The sequence below is a fragment of the Squalius cephalus genome (genome assembly GCF_949319135.1).
Source record: "Squalius cephalus genome assembly, chromosome: 21".
NCBI lineage: Eukaryota > Metazoa > Chordata > Actinopteri > Cypriniformes > Leuciscidae > Squalius > Squalius cephalus.
In genome coordinates this window covers 18,998,214-19,016,754 of record NC_137142.1, presented here as the reverse complement: position 1 = coordinate 19,016,754, position 18,541 = coordinate 18,998,214, and the positions used below count along the sequence as shown (strand labels likewise).

Below are 18,541 nucleotides of genomic sequence, written 5' to 3'. Positions count from 1 at the left end.
AAAATCACTAACGTCCAAGTGCGGCTCGATACTGGAGAGTTGATATGTCCTCACTGGCATCATGCAGCTGTTAAACTTTATGGTGGAAAGAGGGTTAACCGATCTGTTGGATTTGTAGTTCTAAATCATGGAGTGTGAAGGAATTTGACTTGATCATTCATCTGCCGGTCCCTGTCTGGACTAACTTAACTTAGTATACAGCCGGACATACGCAAACAGGTGAGGATTTTCTAGTATGAATAATTACCATTAGTAAAAATTAATAAATAAATAAGAATGTCTATTTTTGTGTGAGATATTGTGCGAGAATTTTTATTTTCATATATAGCCTATAATTAAAAGGTTTTTGCAACATTGTAGGCGTTTGAAACTGTATCAACTTCGCACTCTTCAGATTAATGTAGATTCGTTTTATCATACTGTTTAGTAAATACAATTTTAGTAATGTTCAGTAAAGAATTACTGAGTGTATTTTTACATGTGTTGAATGAAAAATACTGCTTTTAAGGAGATCATGACACAGAATGAAAAGCAGAGTCTAACTGGAGATGAAGAAATTATAAAAGAGCTGGTGAGTTGTATTTTTTAAGTATGATGCTTAATTTACTTGCATTTAGTAGGTTGTCTAAAGTTTGATTAATCAATATTAGCTTCAACTGTAGGAACTTCATGTGCAATTCGCTCTCAAGGTTTTGTTTTCTAATCTAAGCCACATGTGCTGGTCAGCGCTAAGGTTTTATCCAAGTTTGTTCTCTGTTTATTTCCTCAGTGTGTGTCTAATGGACTCTGCCATGAGAGGGTCTGTCAGGAGGGGAGTGGTGAAACGGTTCTGGAGATGTTTTTCTCTGGGTTCCCGCGCATGGTGGGACTCTCTCTCTTCCCCAGACTGTCCACACTCACTATTGTCGGCCAAAGCATCAGCTCAATCCAGGACCTGGAGTTTTGTCCACTCCTCAGAGAATTATGGGTAGTGGAGTGCAAACTCGCTGTAAGTTACTGAAAATATATGGAATATTCCCAGACAGCAACATAGTGTCGGCCCAGATCCGACCCACATCTGGTATCCGTGGATTTCACATGTAGCCTACCAGATGTGGGCCGGATCTGGGCCGACACTATGTTGCTGTCTGGGTTGTAATAATATTTCTGGAAATGTTTTATGGTGTTTCATTTGGATTTCAGTGTGATCACAAAATGTTTGTTTTTTTGGCTTTTTATGCAATTTTGTCAACATGGTTAATTTCATATGCTTTATTTATTTATTTCATATGCAAATAAATTAAATTTAATTTGACTTATCTGTTATTGTTTGTGTGTTGTAGGAAATCTCAGGCCTACATAACTGTGTGCATCTGCTGAAGTTATTTCTGTATGACAACAACATCAAGCAGATCACAAATCTAGAGATGTTGGTTGACCTTCATGTTCTGTGGCTTAATAAAAACCAGATCTCTGACATACAGGTAGCCTATGTTTATGTGTGGAGATACTGTAAATAGAATTTCAAAGTATAATATTTGTGTTTTACACCACTGTTTTACACCTTGATTTAAAGGGACTGAATTCACTTGTAAACCTTGAGGAATTGAATCTTGCTGATAATGCTATTGAGACTCTTGGTAGGTTCATTGTAAAACACCACATTTTGGCAACTGTATAGCATTTAATTTTAGTACTATAATAGTAGAATACACTTAGACATTCAAAATCTGTTGCTGAATACTCTAATATTTAACTTTTTTATCTCTGAGGTCATTGCCTGGATCCTAACATCAATCTCCAAAATCTTAACCTCTCAGGGAACAAAATCAGTTCCTTCAAGGTATGAGACATATAACATTATTCAACCTGCCATTTTAATGAACTGTATCATAATCAATTGTATTTGCTAACCTTTGCTACTCATGCAACCCTACTATTATTGCTCATACTTACATTTTTAATATCCTTAACCCTAAAGGTGCGGCGCATGTTCTGTTGCTTGGCGAAGTTTTGCAGGCAAAATTCATTCATTTTAATAGGAATAAGATTGGAAATTTCCAGATTTCGCTCATGTTCAGATTCCCCACGAAGATTCACCATGCTAACCAACAGAAAGAATGACTTGAAAGTGACTTTATGAATCACTTGATTGATGCAAGTGATGCATCCTCTCATAGGATAATGAACATGCAGTCTCATCAATAATAATGAGACATCGATGTACTATGGTACAAGAAAACGTCACATCCTGTGACATTGACAGGAAGACGAATTTAAACCCAGAAGATGAAAATAGATGATGAAAGAAGATGAAAAATGATCTAATTTTCTCCTACAATTAAAATGAACGGATAGTCGCATTGTCTTCTTTGATGTTAAACACACATAACTCTATTAAAATCTCAGAAAATGTAGTTTAGTTTTTCACGATTAATCATAAACTTTGGTTTTGCTGCAAATATTAATGATACCTATAATCATGTGGCTTGCTGAGGAGAAGTGTATCTATTATCTTTCCAAGAAATCCAATTTATGACTTTTCCATGGTTTACAATAAAATAGGCAATAAATCCTACACCAACAGCACACATTCTGGCAGCGAGTTGTCCATGGGTAAGTACCACTCACACTTTCTGTAATAAGTTTTCTCTTATCTGGTTTTTGAATGCTCTTTGCGTAGAGCCCATTTTGTGTTTTTTGTTTGTTTGTGTCGGAGATTACAGAGTAATAATTTCCTTCTGGCCTTCACACAGTTATTACTGCAGGCCTGTATCAACAGGCCATTATTGCATCCTCCCTCTCCTGCTCACTATAGATCTGATTACTGTTATTTCTGTGCATACTCCTTACTTTCTCATCTACTCTTGAAAGGCCTGATCATTTCAGGAATGACAAGATTCAAGCTTTTGCTTTTCAGTTCACATCATTATTGTAATGTGACATCTCTGCCCAAGCAGTTTTCATCTGTCTCTCCTCTTTTTAGAGGAAAAAGAGGCACTTTTTCAATAACATATAAATAATTTGGTTTTCAAATGGTGTGGAGTCTGAACGGGTTGTGCATCTCTAAATGGGAGCCTTTGTTTTTTTTGTGTGTGCGAGTCGTGATTGAAAGCTTCTCTGTAGGTCTGACGTTTCTTCACAGCTCTTTCTGTCTAACACACACAGAATCATGACACAAGCCGAAAAGCGTTTGTATGGTGCTTTTTGTGCCGTTCATCTGTGGGTTCATTGTTCAGGTGAACTGTCTTCAGGCTCATTTGAGGCTTTTTTCTCTAATGGGAAACTAATGCACTTCCATTTAATGTCCAACATGAAGCAAAATGTTTAATTTGTGTAGGCGAAAGTTGTTTCCTAATTTTTCAGAAATATTAATACCAACATAACAATAACAAACAGCATTTATACATTCATGCAAAATATGATGCTACAGTGTTTTGGGTGGTTGCCAGTTACAAAGACATTCTGAAGGATATTTAGGACATTGCTATATGGATTGCTAAGGTGTTCGGGTGGTTGCTAGATGGTTTCTTACTTCCCCAAATCAAAAATGCCAAGACTCTATAAAGGCGTTCTGGTCCCTAAATACAGCTCAGGTCTCTCCTTCCAGGATCAACAAAGATGTTGATACATGTTGTACACGTTCACCATAAGGTTCTAGGGTTTTTTTCAGCTTATTTATCATCCACCAGGTAAAAATCACAAGTTGGATCACACTTAAAGATACCATTTACGCCCATAGTGTAAACAAATATACCTTAAGTATGAGTAATAATAGTGATGCTTAAAGGGATGGTTCACTTTGAAATTAAATTTTGGTATGTTTTAGCTAACCTCAAGGGCATCCAAGATGTAGGTGTCTTTGTTTCCGCAGTAGTTTAAATTTTGATATTTTTAAGTCAAACCGTTCTTGTCTGTCAGTCATATAATGCAGGTCTATGGTCACTGTCTCAAAGAGCATGCACAGAGTCCAAATTAAACAATTCCCCATCGTAAGTACACATTAATGGCCTAAGACACGAAACGAGCGGTTTGTGTGAGAAAACGAACAGTATTTATATCGTTTTTACCTCTAAACAACCACGTCCAAGTGATCTGAGGGCGCGCGCGCTTCCTGGTGTGTGACGTGTGCGCGCGTTGTGGCTTAGTCTGCGCAAGCGCCGGAAAGTGTACAAGAGGTAAAAACGATATAAATACTGCTCGTTTTCTCACACAAACCGCTCGTTTCGTGTCTTAGGCCATCAATGTGTACTTACGATGGGGAATTGTTTAATTTGGACTTCTCTGTGCATGCTCTTTCAGATAGTGACCATAGACCTGAATTATATGACTGACAGACAAGAACGGTTTGACCTAAAAATATCAAAATTGAAACTACTGCGGAAAAAAAGACACCTACATCTTGGATGCCCTTGAGGTAAGCTAAAACATACCAAAATTTAATTTCAAAGTGAACTATCCCTTTAACAACTAAACATAAGTAAAAAATATATGGTTTACTCACTTATTGTAGAATGTCAGTTGTTAATTTACAAAAATATTTTTTATTAATAGTCCTGATCCCTGAAATTAATGGTTGCCACTATATAAACACATATAGTATGTGAAATTTGTACAATTATTGTTTTCCTTATAGGAACTGACCCATCTGTCTCGGCTGCAACGACTGAGACACCTGAGTCTGAAGGACCCTCAGTCTATTCCAAACCCGCTGTGTCTGCTCTATAATTACTACATACATGTCATATATCACATGCCACACCTGCAGTGCCTGGACACATATGACATATCCAGTAAACATCTCAAAGACTTTGCAGAGGTAAGAGAATGTGTATTTTATGCATCTAAAAATGTATCTTTTTTTGTTTCGGGTTGACCAAAGAGATGAGAATTATAGGAACGTGTGATTGTGCATCAGTCTACAGTCATGAAGAAAATTATGTATTACACCATGCGGGTACGTTATGCACAAAGACAGTTTGATGATCTCAAAGCCAAGCTCAGGCAGCAGAGGAGAGACCAGATACAACTACCAGAGGAGAGAATACGAGTGCTAGCACGCATGCTCAGAAATGTGAGTATATACAGTATGCAGACAGGGGCTGAACACTATTTATTTAGTGTTCCCCCCCCCCCTAAATTAAGACATCCTCAAATCCATATTCAACTTCTGGGCACAAATTTGTCCCCAAACTATAGCTGAGTATTTGCGCTAAATTACACTTACCCTCTTTGAGCAGCTAGAGTGTGAGCTGTGCCTTGTTCAGTGTGCTGGGAAGAGGTCAGAAGAACCTGAAGACTTGACCTCTGACCTTCATCATGACCATAGTCATGAGCAGAGACTGCAGCACAAGCTGGATGCTCTTAAAGACCGACTGAAATTCTGGGAAGGGCGTTTGGAGGCGTGAGTGTGCATCTTTCTATAAGTATGATTACTGTGTGCATGATTATTTTTAGGTTTTGCATAGTCTGTGTTTTGTTTTGTTTTCTCAGGATAGTGTCATGTCACCAGTGTGATATAGCTGTGGCCTCAGATAGAAAGGAGATGATGATGCACTTCCTGCTGTTGGAGCTGGAAACCGTGGGGAACATTCGCTTTGAGGAAGGAAACAGCAGCGAACCTTGGTACTGTATACAAGATCTGTTGTATAAATACACAACATGCAGGATTACGGATCTGTACTGTTTTCTGCTTCCTCTCTCAGGTTCACATCCTGTTACGATCTTTTGCTATCTCGTTTCTGTGTGTGGGATTATAAACCTCAGCACATCACTGGCATTAAGATCAATCAAATTATCCGTATTCATAACCGTGCCCTGCGGCAACGCTTCCAGGACAAAGTGCAGTCTCTGCTTTGCAGACATGAGTCTTCACCCTTCTCACAGTGAGTCAGTCAGATCCTAGTCTTACAGATCCTGACTTTTTACCATTTAAAATCTCCTCCACTTTGTATCTTTTTTTGGCCAAAAACACCCACTTAGATTGGAAGAGGCAGTCTGACTTGCATGTAAACTCCCAGACTCCCAGAGGTTTCATATCACACAGCTAAGTCAGATTAAAACTTTGTCTTATGCCATTTTTTAGTTCAGTATGCATCAATAATAAATGTGTACAGCGGTCACAAAATACATCAAGAACATGTGCAGGTCACGTATAGATATTTGGCCCAAATATTTTTAGGGCCATTTATATTTTTTTGCATTGTCACGTTGTTTTTATCAAAATCACATTGTTGTTATCACAATTAAGCACAGCCCATTTTCATGTAATAATTTGTCCCTAATTTTCACAATGAATATAAAAAATGTTTTTATTGTCCTAAAATGTTGTCTTACTTTTACATTCATGAATAAAAAAATGAATAATCCATATTCATATCGCATTTTAATTTCATGAGATATGATTCACAATGTCTGTGGAAGAGATTATCTGTATTTATCATTTGTACATATCATTATTATCTGTACATATCATTATTTATCATTATCTGAGTTATCATTTGTGTATGTGTGTGTGACAGGAACTATAAATGCAGCATGGAGTATCTGTTCTACGTGCCCGATCCAGAACATTCCTGTGAAAGTGACGAGATACTACAAATCCCAGAAAATGGTTTTAAAACTGCTGATGCATATAAGGTACAAAACCCATAAAGCTCAGTGAGGAGTGGTTATGAGTTTCTGATGTTTGTATTGTTTTTAAATGCGCCCACCCATCACCTTGAACATGGATGTGTGTGTCTTGCCTTCAGGCATTAGGCAGAGAGAGAGCCGTCCCTCTCTCTAACAGTGTGAGTGTGTCTGATCGACTGAGAATGACATTCATGCAGAGGAAGAGCTGCTCAACATCGGAAAGAAGCCCTGCAGACCCTCTTCCCTACAGACATGGTCTGGATTCACTCACAACTACTCATTTTTGCACTACTAGTGGCACCAAACAATAATACAAAAATAATGACTGTATCCCTTATTTGGACAAGCAGGTTGCTCTTGTCCCAAAAACAATCCAGTCAGGCCAATGAAAAAAAATTCTAGTGGCACAAAAATTATACAATATAATTCAATAGTAAATTATATACACTATAAAAAGTTTGGGGTTGGTAAGATGTTTTTAATGTTTTATAAAGAAGTCTCTTCTGCCTCAAATATTATTACAATTTAAAATAACTGTTTTCTATTTTAATATAATTTAAAATGTAATGGATTCTTATGTTGGCAAAGCTGAATTTCCAGCATCATTACTCCAGTCTTCTAGCCTGGAAATCCAGACCTAAATCTAAAAGAGTTATGCCTACAAGGGCATATTTTAATGAGCATCATTACTTGACTTGCTGAGCAAATTCAACTTGTGCTCTCGCGAGAACTCTGGATTACCAGGGTACCAGTCTTCAGAAATCATTCTAATATGCTGGTTTGGTGCTCAAGAAACATTTCTTATTATTATCAATGTTGAAAACAGTTGTTCAGCTTAATATTGTTGTGGAAACCATGATACTTGTTTTTTTTTATTCTTTGATTAATAGAAAGCTCAAAAAGAACAGCATTTGATGAAACTGATATCTTTTGTAACACTATAAACTGATCAGTTTAACGTGTTCTTGCAGAAAAAATGATTAATTCCTGTAAAAAAAATCTTACTGACCCCAAACATTTCAACGGTCGGTAGAGTGAATAACATGATGAATAACTCAGTAATCTCACTGATATTTAAATGTGTTTGCTTTTGTGCATGTTTAAATGTTTGTAGGTCAGTTGATCATTTCTAAAGTGTTCCTGGGCCGCAGTGCTGCAGTGAAGGAGGGTCTCCCAATAGATCGCGATCATTACCCCAAAGCAAACTCTGTCTATCTCAGTATCAGCTCTAAACAGCAAAAGCAAACTGCACAAACAGGTGAGTTGGAGTGTGTGTACCCGTCAGAGAAAAGTGTCTTCAGGGCAGCGGTGATCAAAGCAGCAATGTGTGTGTTTTTGTTCATCAGACGTGCTGTGTCCCTCCAGCCTGCCAGACAGCTGTGACTGTAGGCAGCAGCAGAGACTGTGGTACATTTTTGACCATGAATTGGTAATGCCAGAGTACCTTGTGGACTTCGAATACTTATCACAGGTATATGTGTTATAGTGACACGACATCCACCATTATGTTCTTCAGAATGCATTATTCAGTAATCAAACCATCTTTATATAATGGCATCTTTCTCTAGGACACAACCCAGCCCTCTCTAGACTCCCAATCCAGTTCTGATACATCCTCCGCTGATGCTCCATCTGTGTCCCGTGCTGAGCTGGACCTGGATGAGGAGGCATTAAATATGGAACCCATCCTGAAGCCAAATCCTAAAATGCTCAGCCTAGAAGAGAAATCTATACTGAGAGTGGCCAGAGCAAACATCCTCAGTCAGATCACAGTGAGATTTACAATACCTAACACACATAAACCCATGTGTTTGTAGCATGAGTAGGTCAGTTAGTGAAGTCTATCATAAGACTTCATTCAATGACCAGTGGTGGATCCTGACAGTTTAGTCTTTTTTTTAACTTATTTCCTGTCATACAGGTGCTGAATCTTCATGGCAACAGTCTGAATAAACTGCCTGAGATTTCCCGACTCACGGCTCTGAAGCACCTGACCCTTAGCTTCAACGAGTTCACTCATCTGAACGATATTTCACACATGGTGATGAGATCATCCTATTAATTCATAAGCTTTTTCTAAACATGACATTATCACTAAATCAAGCAGAATGATCAACTTAAATTGATGGCAAATCTTCCGCCCTCATGCGAAATTCCTTATAGCTTGGATTTCTATTGAAATGACTGAATTTCTCCTGCAAAACATTTTCCAAACAATGGTAAATGTGACCATACCTTAAGCCATATTTTTTAATCACCTGTCATGAAAAAACCAACCTCTTTTCATGTTATAACCAATTAAATCAATAATATTAAGTCCTGTGCTATTTTTTTTTCTCATAGAATATGAAGCAAAGAGAGTTTTGACTTTTATTGTCCCTCTGCCTTTCTCTCAATCCTTTAGCCAAATCTGGAGTTTCTGGATGTTAGTTTTAACCATATTTCCTCTCTGGAGGGACTGCGTGGACTTGGTCGGCTCATAGAACTGGATCTTCGCTGGAATCTGTTGACCCGAGTCAGAGATGACATGAACGTTTTGCGTAACCACGCCCCGGCCCTGCTTCGACTGGACACACGGCACAATCCTTGGCACAGGGTATAAGTCACTTTACATGAGTGATCTTCATATTAGGCATTAAAAAACATGAAGCATCAAGATCAAATGAAGATTGACCAAGGCTATACATGCACTACCGTTCAAAAGTTGTTGTTTTTTTATCAAAATTAATTAATTAAGCACGGATGTATTAATCTGATCAAAAGTGACAGTAAAGGCATTCATAATTCTGTTAACTGATTCTGATTCTGTTAACTGCTGTTAGTTTGAGCTTTCTATTCATCAAAGAATCCTGAAATAAATCATCAGTTTCCACAAAAATTCTAATAAAAAATCATATTAGATTTCTGAAGGATCATGTGACAGAAGACTGAAGCAAAGGCTCACAGGAATCACAGGAATAAACTACATTTAAAAATATGTTAAAATAGAGTAGTTATTTTACATTTTAACCATATTTCACAATATTATTGTTTGTCCTGCAGCCTTGGTGAGCATAATAGACATCTTTCAAAAACATAAAAACATTTGAATGGGATACACACCCACAATTCACCACTGTAAATGGTATGACGTGGTATTAATATTTAATTTATGTTTACATTTAAATGTGATTATAAATATATTTCACTTGTGTGTTGCAGAATGAGTGTGTGCGTATGGTGGTTCTCGGCCGGCTAAAGACTCTCACTCATTTGGATGATGTTTTAGTGATGGAGGAAGAAGCGGCTACTGCTGTACAAGTGGTTGCCCGATCTAGAATCAACCAAGTATGTATATACTGGACATTATACTTAATGTTAAAATCTGTGTCTACATTTGTTCTGGAACGCGCGTGTGTGTGAGCAGGCATCTCTGATGACCCACTCTCGGACTGACAGTGAACGTCCCCGCAGTCTGAGTTTGCTCTCTACAGCACACCTGCTCACACAGATCAACCCGTCTCCATGGAAACTCTCGCAAGAGCTTGAGTCAGGCTGGACCTCCAAAGTATGACATATAAACTCAGATTCTCTCATCCTCTCTCTCACATACACACTTTTAAAAGGGTTAATTCAACCAAAACTGAAACTTCTGTCACATTTACCCACCCACATATCATTCCAAACCTGTACGACTTTGTTCAATTCACTACTTTTGTGTTTTTTCTTCTTCCTTTTTTCATTTTTGGTGCTAAAAAGCCCCACTTCCCATTCATTTCCATTATGTGGAAATTAGCACTCTAGACATCTTCCTTTTTGTTCAGCAGAAGAAAGAAAGTCATATGGGTTCAAGATGACATGAGGGTGAGTAAATGATGACAGAATTTTTGGGCGAACCATCACTTTAACTTTTTGCACTTTGGCATTAGATCACAGCGCTGAATCTTGATGGTCAGCGGTTGACCCGGATCAGTAATTTAGACCGGCTGGTGAATCTACGCTGGGCTTCTTTTGACAATAATGAATTAACCCGAATTGAGGGATTGGAACACTGCCTACTACTGGAGGAACTTTCCCTTAACAACAACAGTATCAGTAGACTTGAAGGTACTGCTCTCTCTCTCTCTCTCTCTCTCTCTCTCTCTCTCTCTCTCTCTCTCTCTCTCTGTCTTTTACTGTATAATTTTTGTACATAATACCAGGGACAAAGCTGTGTAATATAACCTTAATTACTTCACCATACTCTTTTTTTTCTCTGTGTTCATAGCTGCTCTTGTGTGTTTGCAGGTTTGTCTGCAATGCATCGTCTGACACGTCTGAGCATTAACTGCAACCACCTACAGTGTTTAGACGGGGATGTGTTAGACCGGCTACCCAACCTTCACTTCCTGTCTGTTGAGAACAACATCATCTCTTCTCTAAATGGACTCCAAAGGTCACGATCCTTATTCGAGCTGTATGTCGGCAACAATGACATCAGCACCACCCGAGACATATACCACTTAAAGGTCAGGAGATTTGAATTTCATTTTGTGCAATTAATGAATTTTTCAAAGCATTCATTTGATGAGAATCTATCAACAGTGTAATGTGCTGTAGGTGGGGGAATGTCGAAGGGAATAGAGTGAAAGTGTGGTGGTGATGCAATGTCTGTTTCTTTCAGGCACTGTCTAGTTTAATTATTCTGGATCTGTATGGGAATCCCCTAGTGAGCAAACTGGAGAACTACCGGATATACATGGTTTTCCATCTGCCATCACTCAAAGCCCTGGATGGAGTAGCCGTGGTAAATATATGTGATGCTTCTGTATGTATAGAGTTTGTTTTCATAAGTATGTACACTTTAAAATACTTTAAGGGAACAGTTCACCCCAAAAAAAGAACATTCTGTCATCATTTACTGTCAACCATCTCATCTTGGCCCAAACTCATGTGATGTTCTAAATGAAACATTTTGCAGAATGTCTGAGCTGCTCTTTTCCATACAATGAAAGTTAAAAGGGACAGAGACTGATATGAGGAATGACATTTATTTGATCAAAAATACAATAAAACAGTAACATTGTGTAATATTACTACAATTAATATGTTTATAGTGTAATTTATTCCTGTGATGGCAAAGCTGAATTTTGAATATTGACCCCAAGCTTTTAAGCAGTAGTGTAAGTTTTTCAAATGCAAACGTGTCCGTCTGTGTAGGAAACGTGTGAATCAGAAACTGCTAAAGACGTGTTTGAAGGGCGACTCAATGCAGATATGGTGGCCGAGAAGCTGGGCCATACTAACTACAGGGAACTGTCAGAGCTCAACCTGCAGTCCAGCTCAGTCAGGTTCACTTCAACTCTCACTATAATGCTTCAGTCAGAATTACACCAACATAACAAAACTTAAATGGATTTTTTTGGGTTCACTCTTTTCTGTTTTTCTGTGTGTTTTAGGATGGTGGATCTCATTCCCGCTGATTTGTTCGTTAATTTACGCAGTATTAATCTAGACGGCAATAACCTCACCTCATTCAGCGGTCTGATCTTCCTGCCCAACATTAAGGTATGTATGTATGTACTTAGGACAGAGATTAATTACTACACTTATGTCTGTCTTCATCTAGTATAGTATAATAACATTATATACTAACAGACACTGTGCATCTATGTACATATACATGCATGTTGATATGTTTGTGTATGTGGTCTCTGCAGGTGTTATCTCTGAACTATAACCACATTGAGTCAATTCTGCCACGTCAAAAAGTTCAGAGTTACATGAGCAACAAGCAGATTCTCCATCATAAAGTCAGTTCCAGTGGATATGGGCAGCAGAACAGCAGGCCCAGCAGGTACACATACACAACATCACTCCATCGTAATCCATTAGGGTTATATACTGTAGTTTCTTGTCTAACCACTAGAGAGCGTCACAATTACATTTAATAAAAGATTCTCAGACAGCAGTGAAAGTGTAGCTAAATTCATCCAGTCTCATTCATGCTGTCTTTCTGTGAGAGAAATGATCTATAACAGCACGTGAGTACCCAATGAAGTTACTTTCAAGGCGTCTTGCGCTTGAATGGCTTAAATCACTTGAATCACTTGAAACATGTGAAAATTATAAACTTTCTTGAAGCAATACTGGCCCAATCTTTCAGATAAGTGATTATAGTGTGTGTGTGTGGGGGGGGGGGGGGGGACACGGTAATGGGCCTCTGACTACATACCGTATTGATGCAGTGTGTAGCTGCTGTACTTTTCTCGACACCACACACTTCTACACTGCGTTTTCTCACTTCCTTTTGAAATGTCTCACTCCTTTCTTCCTTCTCTGTGTTTGTAGGGAGGGATTAACTGGTGATAATCTGGAGCCTCTGATGTCCAGTTTAGAGGTTTTGCATTTAGGTCATAATGGCATATCCAACCTGATCAATCTTCAGATCAGCCGACTGACTAACCTCAGAGCACTGTTCCTACAAGGTATCTGTCTATCTGTCTGTCTGTCTGTCTGTATAAACTGACAGAGTAAAGACTGTAAAGTTAAAATAGAAAAGTTAAATTGTGATAATATTTCACAATATACCGTTTTACTGTGTTTTTTATCAAATAAATGCAGCCTTGGTAAGCATAGGAGACTTAATATTACCGTCTCCAAACTTCGGAACGGTAGGGTATGTGTATTCTTTTATATCTGTGTATGTATCTTATCTTTTTCTCTAAGGGAATGATATCAGTCAGGTGGATGGATTGGATGGTTTGCGAAGACTACGTGAGTTGGTTCTGGATCGAAATCGAATTAAATCTTTGAGTGAGAACTCATTCAGTGAACAGGGAGTTCTGCTGGATTTGCACCTGGCAGAGAATCGCATTCGTGAACTGAACCACCTGCACCCTCTCAAAGGGCTCCGGAGGCTGTTCTTAGACATGAACAAAATACAGGTACACAATAAACATCTTCTCAAAATACACAATAAACACGTGCATAATACAGATACACAATAAACATCTACACAAAATACACAATAAACATGTACATAATATACATGTACACAAAAAACATCTTCTCAAAATGCACAATAAACACGTATATAATACAGATACACAATAAACATCTACACAAAGTTACAGCTGTGACTGTAATGCTCCACAAATGACAAAAACTGTGACTTCTTGTGTGAAACAGACCATATTTTCGTTATATGCTGAAAAAAGCTGGAAACTATCCCTTTTGTTTATCATTTCACCATTTGTAAAAACCGTGCTAACCACGAAAAGTCATGGCATATTTCTAGATAAAATAAATTTGTTTATTATAAAATAATAAAATAAGTGGTTTAGTTGACATTTGTTAGTTAGACAGGAATCTCTGTCAGATAGTTTATCTTATGATAGGTATAATGTATTGTATTATCAGGATATATTTAAGCATCGTAGATCTGTGTTACACATAATTTCATTAGCAGTTTATGTAGTAGCCTATCTACCAAGAAACGTAGGAACACTGTTACTCTCAACCCCACTGAGAATGTGTGTGTAGGTTTGAGTGCTTATTATTCACCTCTCCATTCCCATCTATCTGTATGTGTGTGGCTGCAGTTTTACTGTAATTACTAAATTACAGTAATTCAGTCACTTAGTGTGTTTGTATTAGTGCTGTTAGGCCCTGCGAGAGCTCTGCCTTTCGCCTGCCCCTGAATATAGAGTAATTACAGACAGCCATTATTACTGCACCAGCACAGCAGCCCAAGGGGACAATTAAGCAGTATTTACATTGATTGAAGGTCAGAGGTGTGTGTAGGTTTGTTTGTGTGTGTTCTTGAGACTCACTGATATTTCATTCACCTCCCCATTTCTGAAATGGCATGTTAACAAAAATCTTTAATTTGATGTTGCTTGTGTCCTGCCCATTTCCTAAATCCATTGTTCAGTCTCCTCCTTATATGATTAACATGACAAAAACTAAAACTTTTAAAAAATTTTAGATAAAAAAGCACTGATATATACACCATTTTAATCATTTTAACAGACAAACATTCATGGGTGAAAGACAAAGGGAAAATTAAGGATGCAGGATAAATTAAGGATAAATCAGTTAAATTCTTAAAAAAAAAAAAAAAAAACATGTTTAATTTAGAATGAACAACTAATAAAAATATCAAGTGGTGTAACCATCAAGTAAAAAGTAATTTTTTAAAAAAGCACACACATTGAACACATGAGTGTATGTGTCTTAATCACTTCTTAAGAAATGTTTTCAAACACATTTTTCAAAATGGGCTAATACTGTATATTTAATTTAATATCACTTTTTTACAAATATGATGAATATCATGGTAGTTTCTTTCTGTATGTGATTTTGACATTTTCTAAAGTCCAGCTGAAATATATATGTATACACAATTTATTACATATAAAAAAATTTTTTTTTTTTTTTTATTGCAATTTTTGGCATTACAGGGATTATTCAAAACGAATAAATAGCAAAGAACAAAGGGAAGAAGCACAACACAAGTCAAACATACAAGTCAAACACATTAAACCTCTCCCTGAATCTTTTTTTGTTATCCTTGACTTGGAAGTCTGTTCATATACATGTCAAACTAGGAAAAGGATAAATTGCACAATACATAAGATTCAACAAAGAAATCAAATAAGTCTTTAAGGGATATACATGTATACAAACAAATATACATAAATAAAATAAAAAGTTAAAAACAATTTTTTTTTACAACCAACCCAACTTTAACTCTGCCCCTTCCAAGCTAAATTTTCCTATCACAGGTGTTTGCACAGACAGAGGACAAAACTGATGAATAAAGTTTTACACGCTTTAATAATAATAATAATCCACAGTAAAATGGTCCAAACGATGGCACTAAACAAAAATGTGACCAGACCTCAAACAGAGGAAAAGAAGGGACCTTAAGTACAAGCCGAATGAATGAAATAATGATAAACAACTGTGCTGATTAAATTAATTACAATGACAACAAAAGAGTGGCGGGAAACTGAACAAAGGAACACATGTGACTGAAAATAACAAACTAAAAGTCCATGAAAACAGAAACTAACTGAAAATAATTGTGACCCCGCCTCTATCCCTAATTTAGAAAGGGGCCCCAGATCCTGTAGAATTTAAAGGGTTTATCTCTTAGTCTTAGTGCAGTGGAAAAGGCTTCATTAGGAATAAAGACCTTAACAACAGTTATCCACTGAGCCACCGATTGGGTCAGTTATTCATTGTAACACAAATACATTTGCGGGCCGAATGTAACAATATTTGCAAGAGACGATCGCCCTTAAAACCATGAGGGAGTTCCTGAGTAAGTCCCAACAAACAGATCTTAGACCCTAAGTATAAAGAACGGGAAAAAAATGTTATCCACTACTAGACAAACCCCTGCCCAGAATTGCTGGACCTTAAAACATTTATGGCGAAAGATGTGTAGCATAACCATTTTGTTTTGCGAGCCAACCTCCACACTTTAATCATATTATTAAGAATTATGTTGCCTTTGATTAAAACAGACAACTTTGACATGTATAGTAAATTGTGAAGAGGGATCGAACCAATACTTGCCAAATTCAGAGATCCAGTCTGTTAATTTTGTTTTGCAGTGAGTCTAGATAGATTAAGACATCATCCACATTAAGTGAGATTTTATTGATCTTTCTCCCAAAGGAGATACCTTTAATATCAGAGTCTTCTCTGATGGCAGTTGCTAATGGCTCAATAGTACAAATATTACATTTATTCCTGTGTTGGCAAAGGTGAATTTACAGCATCATTACTCCAGTCTTTAGTGTCACATGATCCTCCAGAATTCATAGTCAATTTAATTTTAATTTCTGTTGTTGTAAATGTATATGTATATCAAAAGCATCCTAAGAACCTAATGTGTCTTTTGTTTGTGTTACAGGATATTTTAGAACTAGAGAAACTGGAGGCACTCCCTTCTCTCGTAGAACTGTCTGTAGTGGGCAACCCAGTGAGTCTGACACACACACACACACACACACACACACACACACACACACACACACACACACACACACACACACACACACACACACACACACACACACACACACACACACACTGCTCTAGATCAAGAGATTTCAAACTGAGCTCTTGGCTGAACTGCAGACTAACCATGATTACAGACAAATCCTTACACACACTCACTCTCTTTCTCTCTCACACACACACACACACACACACACACACACACACACACACACACACACACACACACACACACACACACACACACACACACACACACACACACACACACACACACACACACACACACACACACACACACACACACACACACAATATAAAACATATCATGCCTTCTCTGGTTCTGAATAAATACAGTATGTTCTGTCCTCCATACATGGCAGAACTTCCCTTTAAAGTTGGCATGAAACAGAAGTTGGGATAGTCATTTCTTCCCTATTGTGACATATATCAAACAAGAAAAAAATGTGGGATTGGGACTTTTGTCCATCAAGAATTGATTGGATTGTTGGAGGGTCGAGGTTTGTTGTCCCACCCTCTCACCGAAAAACACGTCATCAGAGAAGAGAAGAGATGTTGCTTCAAGAGGGAGGGGAAGTTATTTTGAATAAAGATTACGAGGGAGGGCCCACAAATTAAATAAATAATGATGTGCATCATAAATACTGCAATATTCCATAAAAAAAGAACTGTCAATTTGATTTCATGGTGACTTTAATTAGGCATACTCTGCACTACCACATACCAGATGTGTGTTTTGTTTTGCAGGTGGCACGGCGATCACTGCACAGGCCTCCGGTGGTACTGTATCTGTCCACACTGCAGGTTCTGGATGGCATTACCGTCACACTGGATGAACGAACCAGAGCAGAGCTTTTAAATAATGAAGCACAGGTACCTCAGCATTTACTATAGATCAACTGAATGGATCAAATACAACTTATACTGCAGATAGAGACAATTACTTTGTGCATGTTTATAGGATTCTAGTTCAGGTGCTGATATGACGTTACCTGGTTTGGTACCGTTGGCAACCAGACCGGCTCCTTTGAGAGGTACAGGAATACACAAACTAATACCTGATCAACAGGATGACACACACGATACCAGCAGATGCAAGTATACATATAGACGCACACCAAATGTGTAGGCTAAACACAAACCATGTATACATTTTTGTGTGCTTTCAGATAAGAAGCAGAGAGCAGTTGTCTCTCTCATGCGTGGAGTTCAGAGTGACATTAACTTCAGGCAGATCAGAGGATCTTCCAGCCCCTACATGACAGCACTGCAGCAGAGCGGATTCAGGGTTCTCTCTACTTTCCCTAAAGCTGATCCTGAGACCAGGTCTGTACACACACACACACACACACACATATACGGGTCATTATGTGTTGTTGAAGGATAAAAGGGTATAATAATCTTCATATTCTTCACAGGTATCTGTGTCACAGTGGACCCAGACCTCCTCCTCCTCCTCTGTAACAACAACAGAGCCTTAGAGACACACTATGTGTGTCATGTTTCACCTTTGGCCTTGTGTGTTGTTGTTCATTGAGGTTCACACATACTTTTCTCGATCTTGGGATTTTAAATAGGACTTAAATTCCCAATATGTTTAATTAATTGGAATTATGTCAATATCAGAGGCATTAAATATGTTTTCTATTCGAGTCACTAATTGGTGTCTTTTATTTTAAGTCCTTGCCTACGAAATTCTCTATGAGGTTTGTTTTTCTTTGATTTGATTTTTTTATTTTTTATTATGGTAATACTTTATTTTGATACTCCACGTTAGACATTAACTATAAGTAACTACAACTACATGTCAACAACTAGTCATTAGAGTATTTGTAGACTGTCTGCTTAATATCTGCTAACACTTTACACAGACATTCTACTGACTATAAGTAACTTTGCAAGTACGTCAACTTAT

The 18,541-nt window shown here is 37.7% G+C and overlaps 1 protein-coding gene across 2 annotated transcripts; it reads left to right on the top strand.

Annotated features, from left to right (window-relative positions):
- The first annotated feature begins 86 nt into the window (after positions 1-86).
- lrrc9 (leucine rich repeat containing 9) lies at positions 87-18,284 on the top strand. 2 transcript variants are annotated; one of them, XM_079854454.1, is made up of 33 exons: positions 87-219; positions 509-571; positions 770-988; positions 1,323-1,463; positions 1,556-1,619; positions 1,752-1,822; positions 4,616-4,798; positions 4,898-5,053; positions 5,220-5,383; positions 5,473-5,604; positions 5,685-5,864; positions 6,501-6,618; positions 6,732-6,867; positions 7,727-7,870; positions 7,959-8,083; positions 8,181-8,384; positions 8,534-8,653; positions 9,017-9,208; positions 9,814-9,939; positions 10,019-10,159; positions 10,521-10,698; positions 10,879-11,099; positions 11,255-11,377; positions 11,791-11,921; positions 12,030-12,138; positions 12,291-12,427; positions 12,922-13,058; positions 13,300-13,517; positions 16,499-16,567; positions 17,374-17,499; positions 17,588-17,660; positions 17,796-17,952; positions 18,045-18,284. In XM_079854454.1, the coding sequence occupies exons 2-33, from the start codon at positions 515-517 to the stop codon at positions 18,088-18,090; spliced, it is 4,398 nt and encodes a 1,465-aa protein (XP_079710580.1). In that variant the 5' UTR covers positions 87-219; positions 509-514; the 3' UTR covers positions 18,091-18,284. The 2 variants fall into 2 exon arrangements, with proteins under 2 accessions (XP_079710580.1, XP_079710579.1); XM_079854453.1 differs by having other exon boundaries at positions 17,588-17,720; positions 18,045-18,283.
- Positions 18,285-18,541: the final 257 nt, after the last annotated feature.